Below are 20,107 nucleotides of genomic sequence, written 5' to 3' on the forward strand. Positions count from 1 at the left end.
AAGCTTAGAATTTATCACTATGAAGATTTATAGGTTTTTCAAGCATGGAGAGGTATCACAAATGTTTATTCTTTAACAATGACCAGACAGCCACCAGATTGACACCAGATTTATCATCCTGGATGTGAGATTGTATGATTTGTGTTTATGAATTGGCTATTTATGTCATGAAAACAATTGAAAATATTTTTCATGTGGTAAAGATCTAACAATACCTTCAAAAATTAGGTTGCACGATTCTTTCTCTCTCTCTCTCTCTCTCTCTCTCTCTCTCTCTCTCTCTCTCTCTCTCTCTCTCTCTCTCTCTCTCTCTCTATATATATATATATATATATATATATATATATATATATATATATATATATATTTCTTTTGTGGTTTCTTCTTCCATCTCTTTTCTCTTTCTCTTTTCCCATTCTTGTTTCTTTTTTGGCACCTTAAAGCAAAACCAATTCAATTTTCTAGATAAAGTAATTTATTGCTCAAAATTAAGGGACACTAGATACACTAAACAAATGCCAAATTATTCTTATTTCATTCAGTTTAAAGTCAATCTAAAATCTGAATAATGCAGGACCATCAACACTGGGAGAAAAAACTATAGATGGGCTTTCCATATTGAACAAGTAGAGAACAGCAACACTGACATATTCTCAGTTTCTTACTGCATAGATCCTTCCAAATTTCTGAGACTATTACTCTGCATAGCTTTTATAACATAACTTCATGAAAATTAACTATATTTAACTTAAAGCAGCATATTACACATGCACTGATATTACAGAATGTGAGGATTCTTGGTGAAAGTATCTCAGCTTCAAACTGGGGTTCTCCATGGAAATCAGTCTACTCTGCATCGCCCTTGATAACAAATTCAATTAACATTCAGCTGTTGTTGGTGTAACATGAACATACAGAGTCTTTGTATTTAAGACCTTCATGGAAGTCTCCTTTGTAACCTCTAAAAAAGAGAAGAAAAAGGATTATTAGCAACTACACTTCTGATTTTACTATGCCTCACATATAACTTTGTGGATTCTTTTCCAAATAACACTCTGCTCTCCCCCTCCCATCATGTTGTTTATTAGATTAAATGTAATTGCTGGGAAAGACTGACGCGTCTGAAGGGCTTTTGTCACCAACATGTGGGCAGCACATAGCTTTATTCAGTTTTATTTAATACTTGAATTACATGGCTTAATTATATCAAAAGAACTAACCTTATATTAGGTAACCTGATTTAGTTACATTAGGATAATTAGGATGTGCAAGGGATTATTTCAATATTCCACAGTTGGGAAAGCTATCTTACATAGTCAAAGGACCCTCTGTGTCATGCACACCAGTTTTAGAATGCCCTTGCTATCTCATGGCATTAATCTCTGCCCTGGTGGCACAGGGGTTAGAATGTAGTACTGCAGGCAAGCTCTCTTCATAGCAGGCAGCTCGATCCTGACCAGCTCAAAGGTGACTCAGCCTTCCATCCTTCTGAATCAGTAAAATGACGACCCAGATTGTTGTGGGCAATTTGCTGACTATGTAAACCACTCAGAGAATGCTGTAAAGCCCTATGGGGCAGTATATATAAGTCTAAATGCTTTTGATATTTCTATCTGCACGCTTGATACCTAGCTTTCATTCTCGCATTCAGGATGAAGTGTCCATAACTGAATCACACTATTTCTCCCCTAACTGCCTATCTTTCGGCACTGTTACCACAATTGTCAGGCTTGGTCTCCACTGATCTCTTAACCCCTTACCAGGAACTACTTTACTATAGAAGGTTTGCAGACAGTAATGAAACCATCTAATACAGAAATTCTATCTACTGCAGTCAAAGTCAATGTAAAGTAAAGGTATATACTCCAGGATTTAAACAATAATCATTTTTTGGGTCAAGAATTTGGGCCATTCCCTTCATAGCCTTAAGGATGGGAAGTACATGAATAATGCTGGTCTAGGAATGAAGCGTCAGCTAGCAATGATTACTGTATTTCCAAATTAGATTATTATTTGTTACCTGGCTATACTTTCCTTATTTTACAGATCTAATCTGCTATAAAAATTCTCTGGATAACAGGCAGGCTATATTATATTACTAAACAAATTATGAAATAGGACAGGGAGTTATTATTGCCCTGAGTTCTGAACAAAGCTTCCTCTGAAGCCTCTTTGGACAACCTGCTTCATCAGACTGCAGCTACAAGGAAACTTGTTCAAGGGTTACACCTATCCTGCAAGGCCTGGAGCAAATTCTAGCTGGCTCCCAGGCACTATTCAAAATACAGTTAAGGCATTAAGAAAGGTTTGCAGCAAATACTGGTAGCTCCTACAGCTTATACAAATACCTTGTGCCTCTGCATTGCAGCTAAATTTGTTTAATCATATCTCAGACAATGAACTTTCGTCTTAATTCTAATAGTGAAAGTCTCATCTTAACCTCTGTTGAATTACTAAAAGTTGAAGAAAATCAAGTACTGCAGCATGACCACAGACTGAAGAATCTGCTCTTTTATAACCAAATCATAATTAACAGAGAATTTCAAAAGGCTCCTTAGACCTTCATTATTTCAGGTATAAGTACATATACTCACTATTCACAGCAGATTATCAATAGATTTCGGGTGGGGGTCTGGAGAAATACCTCATATATGTATGTTTATCCCATCTTACTGTGTTTAATAGATTTTATGTTTTAGCATTACAAGATTAATTTTATACTGGATTCTCTTTTAAAGTAAGCAATTAATGGAAAACATAGTTACTTCACAAAGGGATCAGATCTTGACAGTTAAAAGTAAAAATAAAATAAAAAATAAATATACAAAATGTGCTGGTGTTAATTATATTCAGCTAATTTGGTGTTTATACTGTGCAGATATTAAAATGTTTACTCAAGAAATTAGTTGAGACTGAGTAACAGTAATAGCACTGCAGTAGTTAAGTAAGACTAGCTTTTATGTAAGTATATCCAAAGATTGTAGTTAGAATGCAGGAAAGTTGGAGATTGGGGGTGGGAACGACCTACAGCACTCAGGGTTACAAATAATTTGCATTGCAGGACAAGTGCAATTGCTTCATAAAGCAAAGCTGGGCATTTTGACATTTATTTCACTGTGCTTTAATGAGTTCTGTCATACTAAGTAGACACAGCATCTACAACAGATCAATTACATCATCCTGCTTCTTTTATTCTGATAGCAAATATACAGAAATCTATCTGCTACGAAGAACAGTTATTTTCATCCTACAATATAAAAAAGACCCAGGAACCATCACCAATTTTTCCTAATACTCCCAATTTTTCCATGCATAAAGCTAATTTTCCAATCAAAACTGACACAGTAGGAAGTAGTAATATTTGCTCAGGTATTGAAAAGGTAAAGGTAAAAATAAAGGTAAATTGGTTCTGGAAGTTGATTGGTAATTCATGCCATGACCTCAGTGCCATAGGTTGTTACACTGTTAAACCTGCTTCCTCTTGGAAGAGTTGGGCTGCTGAAGTTTGAACTAAGGGCAGCTTTTGAGTTACCCTCAAGATCAGCCCAGCATAAAACATGTCAACATTTTATTTTGTTAAACCAAATGTCACGTGTTAAATTTGCTTCTGGCTTTCTAAATCACAATCTGAAATAACATATGCTTAATCACATGATTGATATGAGCATTCAAGTCTTGAGCTGTTAAATATTTAAGATCCTCTCCCCTCCCACACACGATATAATGTTGTATCTTTCCCATTTTATCTCTTATTTGCAATGCAAATATCTATCAATCCAGAATAGATGTGCCAAGAATATTATGTTATAACTCTTGGAAACTCAACAAGGGAGAGGGGGCAGGGGGGAGGGAAAGGGGAGGGGAGGAGAACATCAGTGGAACTCTTATCATTATTAACAATTTTCTAAATACTGCTTATCTATCATATTACTGGGAAGATACTGTTTTCATTATCTATGATGCCACGGTTATTATGGATCTCCTGTCTAAACCAGTCACAAAAATGTCAATATGACAAATATACTTAAATGGCATGTGTCTATGCAAGAATATCTAAAATTAGAACAATATTTAAGTAGGTTAGGGGCAGGCTCAGGCTCCCTTTGGGCTGAGCTTTGGGGAAAGACATAAATAGCAATTATGGTGCTGAAATTAGCTTTCCCAATACTTGCTCCATCTCTTCACGCATGCATCAAGCTCCCTAAAATTCTGTGTTAATTATTCATACTTGAACAAGCTGCCCTCTAAATGCACTGTGGTGTACAGAGCAATCAGAGTAAGGAAGTACTCATGAAGAGACTGGAGGTGATCTCTCACTTTTTGCTTGCTAGCTAAAATAGTGGCAAGCAGAATTTGTCAGGACTGAAACTACATTTAGTCGCTAGTGGAGACCATTCCTGCAAATCACTAATCTGCCATTCCTTCGCTTTATAAATGACATTCAATCCACAGTACTGTAAATGTTTTCCTCATTTATTAGAACATTTGTGATATGGGTTGCTATGGTTCAAAAAATGTTATGAAATCTTTTAAAAAGATATTCAAGCAAAATGCATCACAAGCTATATCTATCCTTGCTAGCGTTCTCAACCTCTTTCAATTTAATGCTGGGTTTTAATATTTCTGACTTAAACCAGATTACACACGCTAAATCGATAACACTATGTCCCCAGAAACCCTAGAAATCAGGGCAATACCAAAACAAAGCATTTTAGAATTTAATGCAGCATGTATTAAACATTTAACACTTGATCATTCCATATTAGCAACATAATCTTAATAGCAAGTAAATAATAAAATTACTACTAAATTACAGCTATTAAACTAATATAAAATCAAAATATCATCTTTTTCAGATTTATGAAGCAGGCAAAATGCTGCTTCAGGCTTTAGGCAACGGCTTTGCTTGATAAGAATCTCTTTACAGAATTGGAATTGGATGAAATCTTACATGACTCTATAATGTCTTCTTCTTCAGTTATGTTTTAATAATAAGATAATAAAATAAAAGGCATTAATAATAATCTGCAACAGAGGCATTTTCTGATCTACTTCTAAGGCCAATTCTGTTTAAAATTCCATGAATCCTCTTTCTTTTCTCTGGACAATATTACAATTTAATTACTAATATTTTGGCAACAGTACCATACAGAACAATACTAATAGAACAGAAACAGAACTAATGAAGCAATATGAGCCAGTGATGGATGAACACCAAGCTTCCAAGAATTTCCTAGCATTTTTGGATTTAGCTTAGTCTAAGATGCTCACAGTTTCCCATCTGTTCATATTTTGTGAGATTAAGGAGTTCTCATCATGCCTTATAGGACCAACAGACAGAAGATTATTCCTAGAATTCATGGAAGTTTGGTATTCAGACAAATCAGCCTTCAATAGACACATAAAGATAAACCACATTTACATACCATTCAAAAGAGCAAGATAAAAGCTAAGAAGGAAACAAAAAGACCAGAACACATCCTCTCCAGCAGTCATCACCTACATAAACTCTACACAAACAACCAAGCAGAAATCAAAGAATCAAATCAAGGAACTGCCAAGAAAAAAAGGCACATCCTTGTAAGACTGGCAAGGCAAGCTATTAAACAAGGAGCAAACTCCCACACTCACCAGCACTCATAATCTTACCTAATCAGGCAATGAAATATTTGCAAGCAAACATGCTCAGAGAGCACTAAGGACTCCACAGAACAATACTAATAGTATAAATGTTAATATATACTGCTCAAAAAAATAAAGGGAACACTTAAACAACACAATGTACTGTATTTAATAGTAGGATGTCTTATTTTCTGTTCCCTTTATTTTTTTGAGCAGTATATATTATTGCCCTTTATAGTTTAAAGATTTCTTATTTTATATTATGACGTTAAAACACACAAATCTGAGAATTTCAGGATTACAGTAAGTCAAACACTAAGTCAAAAGTTATATTATCTGTAATAAGTAGCAATTAATTAAATTTATCTAGGGAGGGCGCCATTCAGGTATAATAAAAAAATGGAATCCTCACTCTAGATTGGATCCACTGAAGAATGAAGTTAAAAGACTCTACATCACATAATACAATCTCCTTTAAGTAATATTTCTGGCCTATTTTTTAAATAGGAAAAAAAGCTGTTGTAACTAAGAGAAAATGTAGGCTGACTTAGGATCTCATCTTAGAAGCTAAGCAGGCTATAATTCAATACACTAACAACATAGTTGTTTTCTCAATTTATGTACTTACCTTTTGTCAACGCTTCATCCAAGAACAATTTTAGCCTCCTGCTTCTGAGTCCAAACATTTTTCCTGTTTCATGCAGAAGCCCTTGATATGTTAATCCATTTTGACCAACAGGATTTTCCATAAGAAGGGTTCCCACCATTCCATTTAGACACTCTGGAGAAAATGAACGGTTTTGATTTTTAGCAATTCACAATTCCACAACATAATTTACCTTGTGCCCTATAAGGAGGATTTATTTTTTTCTTTCTTTACAACAAAAGCAATCCCATATCTACATCTGGTAAGTCAAGCTACACTTCAGAAGAGGTTCAGTTTTAAATGTTAATAAAATGATCTACCATAAGACAATTAGCATTGTGTGTGACATACCTTGTGGTTTTGCATTCACAAGTTGCAAATTGATATATTCACATAAAAAGTCATCAAGATTGTTTATAACTGGCAATGCCCCTGCAGTTACGTGAAGCTTCTTTCCACTAAGACTCAGCAAATCTGATTGTTTTTTTACTTCTGAAAACAAAAACAAAAAAAGGTTGTTAAAAAGAAACTTTGAGCAATATCACTACGCTGCACACATGAATTGAACTTTCCTTTCTAGAATATATTTCTTGAAGATTTACATCCAAGCTAGAAACATGAACAGTGACAATTTGTATCGCATAGTATTGAACTGGCCTGAATATTTCCAGATCAGTGTTTCTCAGCTTTGGCAACGTTAAAATATGTGGACTACTGGCTGGAGAATTCTGCAGGTTGAAGTCCATATTATTGTTGTTGTTGTTGTTGTTATCTTCCTGTTTTACCGTTTCAAGTGTTGAGGGAGATACAAAGTTCTGATTCTTACTCTTCTGGCAGCCTCAACCATTGTTAATTGATGTTGTTGTAGTGTGTCTTTGATGTTGTCTCTCCATCTTCTTTTGGATCTGCCTCAGGTTCTTTGACCTCATTTTGTATATGCCTCTTACGGTATGGAATCCCACGACATCCTCTCCAGGTGAGCAAACCACTTTATATGCTGCTTTGGTATGTACTTTAAGATTGGTTCTATGCCAATTCTTTCTCTTATGGTCTCATTTCTGATTTTATCTCTTCTGGTCACTCTAGCAGCTTTCTTCAAACATCTCATTCCCATAGTAACTAAGTTTCATTTATGTTTTCTTGTAAGTGTCCATGATTGGCATTGGTAACATAGTGTGGGGATAAATATGTTTTGTATGAGATGCTTCTTTGTGCTGATTGGTACTGTCTTATGTTGTAGGCGTGGAGAAAGCTGTCCCAACAGCTGTCCCAATAATCCCAATACCTCTCAAAGTCCAACCCCACATCCATGCTGTGTAAGGTAGTAACGAAACAAAGTAAGGGGTTGCTAGAATTGGGCAAAGTATGGTGTGCCTTATGCCACAGGACCACTATGACAACTGTGAAGGCCATCCTGGGTCACCCTGAAATTTTTTTATTTTTTATTTTAATTCCATTTATATCCCGCCCTTCTCCGAAGACTCAGGGCGGCTTACAAGCTTAGCAGTATGACGTGGCCAAAGGGGCTCTGGTGAAGTTGCGACAAGCCCAGCAAGTCAGCAATGGATAATATATTGCTACAGAAATTATAATGAGACATAAACAGACTACTGAACTCCATGCATCTTAAAATTGCCAAGGTTGAGAAACACAATTCTAGATTGATGCCTATGACTACAGGCTATATTAGAAAGTATTTGTTTGTCTCAAAGTATCTCTGGTGCTGCTTCTTGTATAAGATGCTGCAGATCTCCAGTTACAGTAAGTTTATGCTGCTCTAGGATCATAGCCACGATGTCTTTGAATATTACTGGAAAAGGTCTATTCCTTTCATTCATCTAGGCATCTGATCAGCTGCTGGGGGGAATTAGATCAGTCCAAACCAGGCAACTGAGGGATTCAGTAGGATTTTAGAGGGACCATGGAGTTCTTCTCAAGGGCCTGAGAACTGGTTTTCCTGAGTCCTTAGACACTGCTAGTATGGGCAGGTGGGAGAGACCTTATACAGGATTGCTTTTCTCTGGCATCTCATTGTGTGCTGATCCAGAGGAACTCAGGATGAAAGGCCAGAAGAAACTCCTAGAACATCATTGGAAGGAGACAAAGAATGAATCTAGCTGAACATGAGCCCACATCAGGGGTTTTATTTTCTCACTCTTGAGATTGCTAACCCAGTCACTTCTTTATTAGATTCTGGCCCTGCCTGGCTTGTTCAGTTTTCTCAGGAGGAAGAATCTACTCAATCCGTACTACAGTATCTATAGTAATAAGCAGCAAAACGTCTCCAACCAACAAGAAAAGGTGCATCTTCTTCTCAAGAAGCTGTTGCAGATCAACAGACCTGAATGATTTCCATCCAATCTCCAATATTTCCTATATAGTCAGTCAAGTTTTTGTCACCTCAAGGCTCAATCCCTGCAATCCACTTCACATGAAAACCACTTGGAAACAAAACTTGATCCAGAATGATGCAGCACCAGCCATAGTGGGCCTGCTTTAGCTTGCCCACATGATTCCTTTCCTTCATGAGCTACACTGCTTACAATATGCTTCCAAGTGTGATTCAAGCATGGTGTGATCACCCTATAAAACCTGCACAACATGGGACTCCTTATCTGAGGGACTGCCCAGTAAGAGTCAAAAAGTGGGCATGCTACAGCCCCCCTCAATCAAATAATATCACATTTTGATACACAGGAAGCACATATTCTCTATTCATGCTGCCTAACCTCTGAAATGAGGATCCCTCCCTCCCCCAAAATTTGGACAAATCCCATCTTGATGTATTCTGGAAAGCCTAAAAGATCTGGCTGTTTTCCCAGCCTTTCAGTTACAGTGGATGGAATCCCTTGTTAAGACTGCATTGGGGAGAGAAGACTAGGGGTCATTAAGTGAGGTGATCACATGGGTGCCTCGCTTAATGAACATCATGACTTGCAACTGCAATGAGAAGGTTCCATTACAGTCATACTTGTACACAGGTAGTCCTCATCTTACATTTAATGACTGTTCCAAGTAACAACGGCACTGAAAAAAGTGATTTATGATCATTTTTTCACACTTGCAGCATCCCTACGGTCACATGGTCAAAATTCAGATGCTTGGCAACTGACTCATAGTTATGACAGTTGTAGTGTCCTGGATCATGTGATCACCTTTTGTGACCTTCTGACAAACGAAGTCAATGGGGAAGCCAGATTCACTTAACAAACATGTTATTAAATTAACAAATGCTATGATTCACTGCTATGATTACGTGTCTATTAACTGGCAAGAAAATTCATAAAATGGGACAAAACACTCTTAACAAATGTTTCACTTAACAACATAAATTTTGCACTCAATTGTGGTTCTAACTCAAGGATTACCTGTGTTTTTCTCCTGCAAACCAAGGATAGTAATATCAAGTTGATAAAAGTTGTAATGTCCCTTTTCCCCACTTGACATCTCAATTCTTGTTTTAATTTGTTCACACCATTGTGGTAAGCTGACACAAGTCCTAAAAGTTTACGTGTCTATCAACTGTCATGTTTCGTGTGCCCTACTTTTGTTTGCATGAACCAAGAATTATGAGCAAGACAGACTGCTTTGGGGAAAAAAAGTCAGATAATCCAAAAATGTTGGCAGCCTTGTTTATACCAGACAACTAGGCACTATTTTCATTTTATGCTTTGTCTATCATCAGAGGCAATCTGATTTGTTATGTGATGATACAGTTGCTGGGAAAAACAACTGATCTGGGGGGAAAAATGGTGTCAACATTAAATCAATGAAAAGGCTCAACAAAAAATGTTCTTTGTCACCAGGACAAAGTGAAATCTTCCCAAGAGACAACACTAGAAATTATAGCAATAAATAAGCATCCCAATGTTATCAAAATTTGAAACACTCTCATAATTTATTTTCTGTAGCAATTGTAAAATAATTTGCTTTTAAAATGAATTGATTCTAAGACAAAATAGCTCTCTTAGATTGACAGTTTATAGAAATGGAAGCAAAATAGGCTTTTCTGTTTAATCTTCCTTTGTGGTGAGGAACTGCCTTAAATTCAAAGTCATCTTATTTCTGGGTAGAAGCAACAAACAAATGGTACTCTAAGAGGCATTCTATCTAACATACAACAAATTTATCATGAAAACAGCTAGCATATAAAAGTACTAACCAGAACAACTGTGAACAGCGCGCTTGGAACTGGGTGAGAATATCGATCTTCTCTCTCCTATTTTGTAACTGATTTCTTGGAAAAGATCCCCAAGAAGCAAAAAAAATCCTCCAAAAGTGAGAAGGGAGGGTACTATATCCCCACTCTTCCATAGACAGAAGCAGTGAATTAATGTTTATGGGGGATAGAAATATATTGAAATGAAATTAATAATACTACAGTCTAGATAAATCTGAAAATTATGAAAACTGTTAAGATTCCACAATTGAGAGTATTGATGAAATTATAAGAAACTAATTCTTTGTCTTAAAAGTTGGGAAATGAATAGCTACTGACATCTAGTGGAAGATTAGAGCATAAAACTACAGTTGCTTTGACTCAGAAATTGGCAAGATGCCCAGAAATACAGAAAAACATGTTCCTTTGAAGCTCAGAGACTTTTAGCCAAATAAAGAACAGCTGGGAACAGAGGAAAGAAAATACACTGGGCCATCTACTACAGAGTGAGAACCACATTTGTTTTAAAAACTGCTGACCTTCTGGGATTATAAATACTTACTGAGCTGTAATTTCTAAGCTTAAAAATTGTTTGCAGAGAAAAAAAACTTGACTTTTGGCTAATCTTCGGGGGGGTGGGGTTACTGGAAAGCTCTTAGGTGGCTAAACATTCTGGACTGCAGTTTTGGCTGGTTGATAATTGTAAGACCCCTGAACAGAAGAACTGTTATAAAATACTTTCAATGGTGCTTTGACAATTGGAAACGCATTGGATTACAAAACCCATATATAAAGATAAGAACTATATAAGATTTGGTTGTTTGGATTTTAAGATTGGCTGATTTAACAAGGCTAATCATAGAGACTATGGTGAAAGACTATCTTGAGGGGGGAGACAAAATGGATGTTGCATACCTATCTAAAAGTGACAGGAAACCAAACCTAATATTCCCTTCTGAAGGCACCAACCTGGAACATCAGACATCTGCAGGAGCAACACTCCAAGATAGGGCAAATACTTTCCAGGAGGAAATGTATGCAATGCTGCGACAGATTCAAATGACAATTGTTTCAAATCATGATGAGATTAAAACAACTTTGATGACATAAACGAGCACATCTTTGACCTAAACTTACAATTAAAAAACTCAGAAAATGATGATCAAGAATGAACAAACAAATCAGATAACAGAACATAAATCAGAGGAAAGTGACCCAAATAGGGAAGTACAAATGAAAAGAACTACAGCTTAATACAAACAAAAGAAAATCTGCAAGATTTTGCCACAGCAATGAAAATGAAAAACATATTTTATCTTTCGGGACTTCAAAACAAACTTGAGGATAAGAAAGAAGATCTAATAAAATGGATTACAGAACTGCCAGAAGAATCATTAGTTTGGGAGACAAAAAACGTACATCCTACTTAACCTGTCTTTTCCATTCCCAACAACACTCACAAAAATACAGGAAGAACTCCCTGGCAAGTGGAACATACTGACTTGGAAAGTTACCTGGCAAAAGAAGCAGCCCAGAGTTAGATTCAGGAGATTTGATTCAACTTACCAGATGGAGTACTATATGATTAAACACTTGTTTTAATTTGGTTAAAAGAATAAATAAATTTTGGATATAAAGGGGCCCTACAGTAAGAAGGATAAGATATATAAGTAGTATAGTACCTTTTATAATATATGAAATGTAAAAATATTGGGATGGTGTATGTGAACGAAAAGTTTGGATATTTAAAGGTAATTAATTTTGAGAAAATTATGACTGATAAGAATGGTTGAATAAGGGGAAAATAAGCTTAAAAAAGAATATTGAAAACAAGACACATAGTGACTTAATGACTTTTACAAATACAATTGAAACATAAGCCAACCAGAAAAGATATTATATGTTGATGTTATTATTTGTACAAACACAAGAAAAATGTTTATATCCAACCTTATATGTATCAAAAATATTAAGAATTATATTTGTTTAATGTTGACAAAGGAGAATACTACTGGAAAAAGAGATCAAGGAAATGTATCATTAACTAATATGTTGATTATGGAATTATAGAAATTGTTTTTAAATATATGAATCCAGACAACACGCTGTTTACTAAGCACTAAAGATTGCTATTGTAAAAAAATCAATAAAATGTATTAAAACAGCTAGTATAATTGGTTTTTATAGCATATATATCTATTTCAAGAGTGTACAAATTTTTTTTTGTCAGACTTGGTAAAAAGCAAATTGTGAAACAGACCTATTTGCATTTTTTTTTAAAAAAATCACACACTTAGGGTACGTATCTATCATTCTGAAATTCTACTTACCTTGTTTTCCACTATAAATTGCTACTTTTGATTTTTCAAGACCAAAAATGCACGCAATAGTATTAACAAGTTTGGTGAAGTCTAATTTATTGTCTCCCTTTGGATTTTCCAGCAACACCATACCATCTAGAGAGAGAAATATATATCAGAAATTTTAATAATTTAATTTTGTTTTCTTCATTAGTTAACAATAGGTATGTGCAGCAATATAACTGTTTAGTTCTTTTGGATCCTTTGATTCCACCCTAGCATTTGGTAAAATACTTTGTAATATTCTGATTAATAAGCAAGCTAATGTGGGTAGGAATTAGGTGGCTGCTTGAAACTTGTAGCAAAAGAATGCTCTTTAATGACTCCTCATGGGATCGTAGGAGGTATTGAGGGGGACTTTATAATGCTCAGTCTTGACCCTACACTCTTCAACAAATTTATTCATCACTTGGAATAACCTTAATCAAATTTGCAGATGGCATAAAATTGGGTAGGCCACTTAATATAAAGAAGGTAGATATAAAATCCAAAACAGTTATGCTATATTAGAGAAAACAGTCAAATGCATTTTTTTTCACTCATGGAAAAGAAATCCAAGGTGCAGCAGTACAAAAATTCAGAAGTACTTTCATGAAAATGATCTTGGAATAGTAGTTCATGACAAATAGAAAATAATTTCAGCAGTCTGATCTAGCTTTAACAAAATGGAATTAAAATTTTAGAGTGTATCAACAAAAGTATAGTCCTTAAATTCCATTCCATTTAATCATAATCCCAATTATGAATTATGCAATATTATGCATCATTTAGGGCATCACATTTTAAAAATGATTCAACTAAACTAGAATGGTGAGGTGGTTAGAAAATAAGTCTTAGGTGGAAAAATTGAACAAATAAATGTCCTTGAAGAGAGGATACTTATCAACTACATGAAAGGAAGTCACCAAGAAGAAGAAAATCTATATCATTCCAGAGTACAGGACACAGAATATCAGATTTATTATTACAGGAAAAAGGGCAGTGGTTATTTTATTTATTTTATTTTATTTTAATTCCATTTATATCCCGCCCTTCTCCGAAGGGTTAGACTGCCCTTTACTGAATGTGATTAACAGAAGCTCAAAGTCATCTATGGAGTCTCTGGTAGTCTTTGAGCTTAGTTGTTTCTTGCAGACGTTTTGTTACCCAACTAGATAACATCATCAGCTTGTCATCTATCTAATCATCAGTCATGGATCTCTTCATCTGATTTTTGTCCTGACCAATTTCTCCCTGATGGGCTCCTTCAACTGTGTATTTCTATGAATTTGACACAAAATTCGCTCCCACAGGGTCGGCCTACTCAGAGTTCCATCAGTTAAGCAATGCTGACGACCCCTAGGGGGAAAGCCTTCTCTGTGGGCGCGCCGACCCTCTGGAATGAGCTGCCTCCGGAGCTGCGGATGGCCCCCGACCTTCGGTCCTTTCGCCGTGACCTGAAGACATGGATGTTTCAACAATCGGGCCTGGACTGACTATGGTTTTAAATTTGGTTTTATGGGGTTAAATTACTATGTATTGAACATATCTACTGTTTAATTCTTTTTTAAATTTTGTATTTTCATGTTCTTTTTTAGTTTTTATTGTTGTGAGCCGCCCTGAGTCCTTAGGGAGAAGGGCGGCATATAAATATAATAAATCAAATCAAATCAAAATCAAAATAGTTTAGTTTGACTTGACCGAGCACATTGGCACAAACTCATAATGCTCAGGAAACTGAAATTTAACTCTCCATAGCCACCAACGAAAATCCATAAACAGTTATATCCTTATTACATCTTAATAAACCAGAATGAAATCTGTGTATCTCTCATAAGCTTCAACTCATTCTAAGCTTCAAAATTTCTGACACTGTTCCTACAGCTTCTGGAAACTATCTTTAGTTTCCTCCTAAAGTGTTACAATCTGAGTAATATCTCATCAGGTTTCAGTAACACCTATCAAATCACATTTGTCTTCTGAGTTGGATTTCTAATTGTTCCAATTTATTTTCTATACTTTACGAGGAACAATAAGCATAGAGGAACCTATTAGTAAACAGCCTTTTGAATTACTGAAGGTGAAGTGTAAAATTTTGGGGAGTAAGCATTCTTTAAATATGTGCCTTCTAGTTGTTTTTTTGAAACAATTAAATTACCAGTTCAACTCTGGATTTAAATGAATATGATGTACACTTCTATTATCAAGTTTACTGTATTTATACTGAAATGTATCCTCAATATTAACCAAAGATCATAATTTCTTTCCTCTTATTCTGAATCAGCTAAGTAGCTGTATCTTAATTATATCCATCAAAAATAAAAAGTAATCCTCTATTTTTAAAATTTTATAATAAGGAACCAGCCACAATATTCAAATAATTTAAATCTTAAATACATTTGTAAATCTTAAAAAAAGAAAGTTCAAACACTTCAAATGTAGATTAGGCTCCAAAGATCTGTAAGCCTCATTTCAAGTAGCCAAGTAAATGACTGGAACAATGCCATGTCTGTATCACTTCTAAAGTAAACCATACTAGATGCAATACTGCGTGGCTAATTCCTAAAAATACGGAATTGAGAATGATGTAATTTTCATTCCCATTTGTTACACAGACTCATTGCATATTTCTCCAACAGGCTCTCAGATAATGCAATTTGATATCTGGCTACTTCTTGAATATATTCGTGTAGGGTTTTTTTTTCTAATAGCATAGAAGTAGTTTGTCATTGCCTTCTTCCACGATGTTTAATTTTTTTAAGTTCCTGGTCTAATTTCTTGGGTAATCTCTCAGGCAAATCCTGATCCTGCTTAGTTTTTCAAGATTCTCCCAAATCAACATGATGTTATAAAGACCATATATTATATTTTCCACAATCATGTTTAACTACTAGCTGCATCCATTTTGCTTAGCAATTTTACAAGTAGTACAAATAGTTCTAGCTACACCAGCATAGAGCCTCCATCACGTTTTGTAGCAGCGGTTAAAAGGCAAGAATGACAAATTAAAAAGTAGATTAATACAGACATACCTTGTTCTTTACCATTAATGCAGATGTTCAGAGTGACATAAGCGCATGCTGGCTCAGTACTGTGATGTACAGCTCCTTTGGCTATTGTAATTTCCAGTTCTGATCCCTTCAGCTAAAGAAACAGCAGTTACATTTTCTAAATTATTCTTCTAAGACAAGACCTACACACACTTTCCTCTCCAAGCTGTTACAATTTGGAAATACTGCCAGGAACCCACACTGTCAATAGATGAATATTAAAATCTCATAAAAATAACTGGGCAAAGTACTTCACGTAGCATATTAAAAACACCTCATTTGCACCTTCTAAACCAGCATACGAACTAGAACTATAGTACAAATATCAAGTGCACTTTCAGCGGGAAATAAATGGAAAGCAGTAATGCCTATACACGTAGACAGAGGACAGATCTCACAACACAGACACTTTCCTTAGGACCAGGCAAGGATATCCACTATTATGTTACGAAAATGTTCGGCTTATTTTCTTCCCTGCTATGGCCCCAGCTATTCTATTTTAATTGTTATATTTTTTAAAATCTCACTAGCCTCCCTGAGACTTTTATGAGTTGATCACTGTAAGATCTGCAATTAAAAATAGAAACTATGAATCAGCGTACAGGCTAAAATGTAGCTGCCTGATTTGTCATTCAGTGTGCTTTCAAGGATAGTTGATGTGGTTAAGATAGTGTTCAGTGTGTTTTGTGAATGCAGACAAGAGTTAATTCAGTAAATTATACTTTAGCTAATTACGGCATGGCATGTTGTTCAAATATCATCCAATTTCTTTCTCTCCCTGACATTATGAGTCCCAATGGGCAATTGTTTCAACTATCAACCACCTGAAAGCTGACAAACAATATGCCAAATAGTGGCTATAGGAAAGAAAAAACAACAAATAATATATTAAATGAAAAACTAAGATGATGTCAATACAGCTTCTTGTTGTTTACTCTTGTTATTTATTTTCAACTGGTAATTGTTCTTATGGCCACTGGCAAAAATTAATGTTAACGTTAACAAAAATAAACTTAATAACTAACGGAAGGTTACCAGTCAGCAACTACTTATCTTACACTTTCCTAGTAAAAAAAAACTGGTGGTTGGAGGGGGTGAAACAAACTCATCTTCCGCTATATCATTTTTTTTCCTAGAATGCAGTCATACGTAGTTATGGTGAATGTTTGACTACTTTGATAAAACAGACGTTTATCAAAGCACTCAGGGTTGCTTCAAACTGTGAGATGGGTGGCAGGTAAAGTTTATAATAATTTTGATAGTAATGATGACCAAGTTATTAAGAGTAATTCCTGACTGTTCTAAAGAACTTATTTATCTCATTTAGATCAACTATCTGTATCTAAACTATTAAATTACCGTATTTTTCGGAGCATAAGACACACTTTTTTCCCCAAAAGTGTGTGGGGGGGGGGGGAAACCAGGGTAAGTCTTATGGTCTGAAGGTGATCCGTATGGCCAGCCCCAACCTCCGCAAGTGGAAAGCAATGGAGATTGCCAGGAGCACGAATCGGCACGTGCTGAAAAACGCCGATCTCACGCTCCTGCAATCTCCCTCGCTTGGTTTCAGCTTCCCTTGCTACAAGAGAAAGCAGGCTGAAATGGAGTGAGGGAGATTGCCAGGAATGCGAATCGGCTGATCTCACACTGCTGCAATCTCCCTCGTTTCAGCCTGCTTTCTCTTGTAGCAAGGGAAGCTGAAACCGAGTGAGGGAGATTGCAGGAGCGTGAGATCGGCAAATTCGCATTTCTGGCAATCTCCCTCGCTCCGTTTCAGCTTGCTTTTTACAAGAGAAAGCCGGGCCGCAGGGCCGCCACCGCGGGTACTGCTCTAATGCAGAGAGGGAAGGACAAAGAGGGAGGGAAGGAAGGAAGGAAGGGACAATGGGAGAGGGAGGAAGAGAGAAAGAGAGGGACAGAGAGAAGGAGAAAGAAATAGGGAGGGAGAGAAAGGGAGAGAGAGAGGAGAAAGAAAGGGAGAGAAATAGAGGGAGAGAAAGAGGGAGAGGGAAAGAGAGAGGGAGAGAAAGAAAGGCTGAGAGAAAGAGGGAGAGAGAGAGGAAAAAGAAAGGGAGGGAAATAGAGGGAGAGAGAGAAAGAGGAAGAGATAGAGGGAAAGAGAAAAAGAGGGAGAGAAAGAGGGAGATGGAGAGAAAGGGAGAGAGGAGAGAAAAAGAAAGAGGGAGGGGGAGAGAGGGAGAGAAAGAGAAGGAGAGAGAGAAATTAAATTAGTAACATGATTGTTAAGTGAATCTGGTTTCCCCACTAACTTTGCTTCTCAGAAGGTTGCAAAAGGCGATCACATGACCCTGGAACAATGTGACCATCATAAATATGAATCGATTGCCAAGCATCCGAATGTAAATCACATGACCCTGGGGATGCTGCAACAGTCATAAGTGTGAAAAATGGTCATAAGTCACTTTTTTCAGTGCCATTGTAACTTTGAACAGTCACTAAGTGAATCATTGTAAGTCAAGGACTACCTGTAGTTTATCTTTTTTTTCTTTATTTTTATTTTTTTTGGTCAAGTTTTTGACACCTTGCTGGGCGACTGGTGGTACTCGGACATTGCCTTGTCCTAAAAGTGGTACAATGGATGAAAAGGTTGAAAAGCCCTGTTTTAGTATACCGGTACTATTTGGTTCAGAATATTTTTTTTCTTGTTTTCCTGCTCTAAAAACTGGGTGCGTCTTATGGTCAGGTGCGTCTTATGGTCCGAAAAATACGGTAATATAAAATGTATTTTATCTTGTTGGTTTTTTGTTGTTGTTGTTGTTAGTTGCAAAGTCATGTCAAACCCATCGCGACCCCATGGACGTTCCTCCAGGCCTTCCTGTCCTCCACCATCTTCTGGAGTCCATTTAAGCTCATGATTACTGCTTTAGTGACTCCATCCAGCCACCTCATTCTCTATCATCCCCTTTTTCTATTGCCCTCAATCTTTCCCAGCATTAGGCTCTTCTCCAGTGAGTCCCTACTTCTCATTAGGTGGCCAAAGTATTTGAGTTTCAACTTCAGGATCTGACCTTCTATAGAGCAGTCAGGGTTAATCTGCTCTAGAACTGACCGGTTTGAACGCCTTGCAGTCTTAATGTTGAGTTTCAAGCCCACTTTTGCACTCCTCCTTCACCTGCAACAAGAGGCTCTTTAGTTCCTCTTCACTTTCTGCCATTAGAGTGGTATCATCTGCATATCTTAGGTTGTTGATATTTCTCCCGGCAATCTTAATTCCAACTTTTGATTCACCTAGCCCTCCTTCCTCATGATGTGCTCTGCATATAAGTTAAATAGGCAGGGCAACAGTATACAGCCTTGCCAGTCTCCTTTCCCAATTTTGAACCAAACAGTGGTTTCGTGTCCAGTTCTCACTGTTGCTTCTTCACCTGCATATTGGTTTCTCAAGAGACAAATGATGGTCTGGTACTCCCATCTCTTTAAGAACTTGCCACAGTTTGTTGTGATCCACACAATCAAAGGCTTTAGCATGACAATGAAGCAGGAGTAGATGTTTTTCTGGAACTCCCTAGCTTTCTCCATGATCCAGCGTATGTTGGCAATTTGATCTCTAGTTCCTCTGCCTCTTCAAAATCCTGCCTGTACTTCTGGTAGTCCTCATCCACATACTGCTGAAGTCTAGCTTGTAGGATTTTAAGCATAACTTTACTAGCATGTGAAAGGAGTGCAATGGTGCGATAGTTTGAACATTCTTTGGAATTGCTTTTCTTTGGAATTGTAATGTACAGTAAACTGATCTTTTCCAATCCTGTGGCCACTGTTGAGTTTTCCAATTTTCTGGCAAATTGACTGTAGCACTTTTACTGCATCGTCTTTTAAGATTTTGAATAGGTCAGCTGGAATACTGTCACCTCCACTAGCTTTGTTGTTGCTCAGATTTCCTAAGGCCCATTTCACTTCACATTCTAGGATGTCTTGTTCGGGGTCAGTAACCACCCCATCGTGGTTATCTGGGATGTTAAGCTCATTCTTGTATAGTTCTTCTCTGTAGTTTTGCTACCTCTTCTTAATCGATTCTGCCTCTGTTAAGTCCCTGCCATTTTGGTCCTTTATCATGCCCATCTTTGCATGAAACGTTCCCTTCATCTCTCCAATTTTCTTGAAGAGATCTCTGGTCTTCCCTATTCTTTTGTTTTCTATTTCTTTGCACTGTTCATTTAAGAAGGCATTCTTATCTCTTCTAGCTATTCTCTGGAATTCTGCATTCAATTGGGTGTATCTTTCTTTTTCTCCCTTGCCTTTCGCTTCCCTTCTTTCTTCAGCTATTTGCAAA

The 20,107-nt window shown here is 36.6% G+C and overlaps 1 protein-coding gene across 2 annotated transcripts in view; it reads right to left on the bottom strand.

Moving 5' to 3' along the window:
• Positions 1-370: 370 nt before the first annotated feature.
• Positions 371-20,107, bottom strand: part of IARS1 (isoleucyl-tRNA synthetase 1) — an 81,269-nt gene continuing 61,532 nt past the window's right edge. Inside the window, exons 30-34 of one of the 2 annotated variants that reach the window (XM_083353873.1) lie at positions 15,799-15,910; positions 12,758-12,883; positions 6,620-6,760; positions 6,251-6,403; positions 371-961 (exon numbers count right to left, since the gene is read on the bottom strand). In XM_083353873.1, the coding sequence (XP_083209999.1) occupies positions 879-961; positions 6,251-6,403; positions 6,620-6,760; positions 12,758-12,883; positions 15,799-15,910 (615 nt within the window). In that variant the 3' untranslated portion in view covers positions 371-878. Of the gene's footprint in view, positions 962-6,250; positions 6,404-6,619; positions 6,761-12,753; positions 12,884-15,798; positions 15,911-20,107 lie in introns of those variants that run through there. The other variant, XR_014491353.1, reaches the window with a different exon arrangement.

This window comes from Vipera ursinii (genome assembly GCF_947247035.1).
Source record: "Vipera ursinii genome assembly, chromosome: 2".
In the NCBI taxonomy this organism is placed as follows: Eukaryota; Metazoa; Chordata; class Lepidosauria; order Squamata; family Viperidae; genus Vipera; species Vipera ursinii.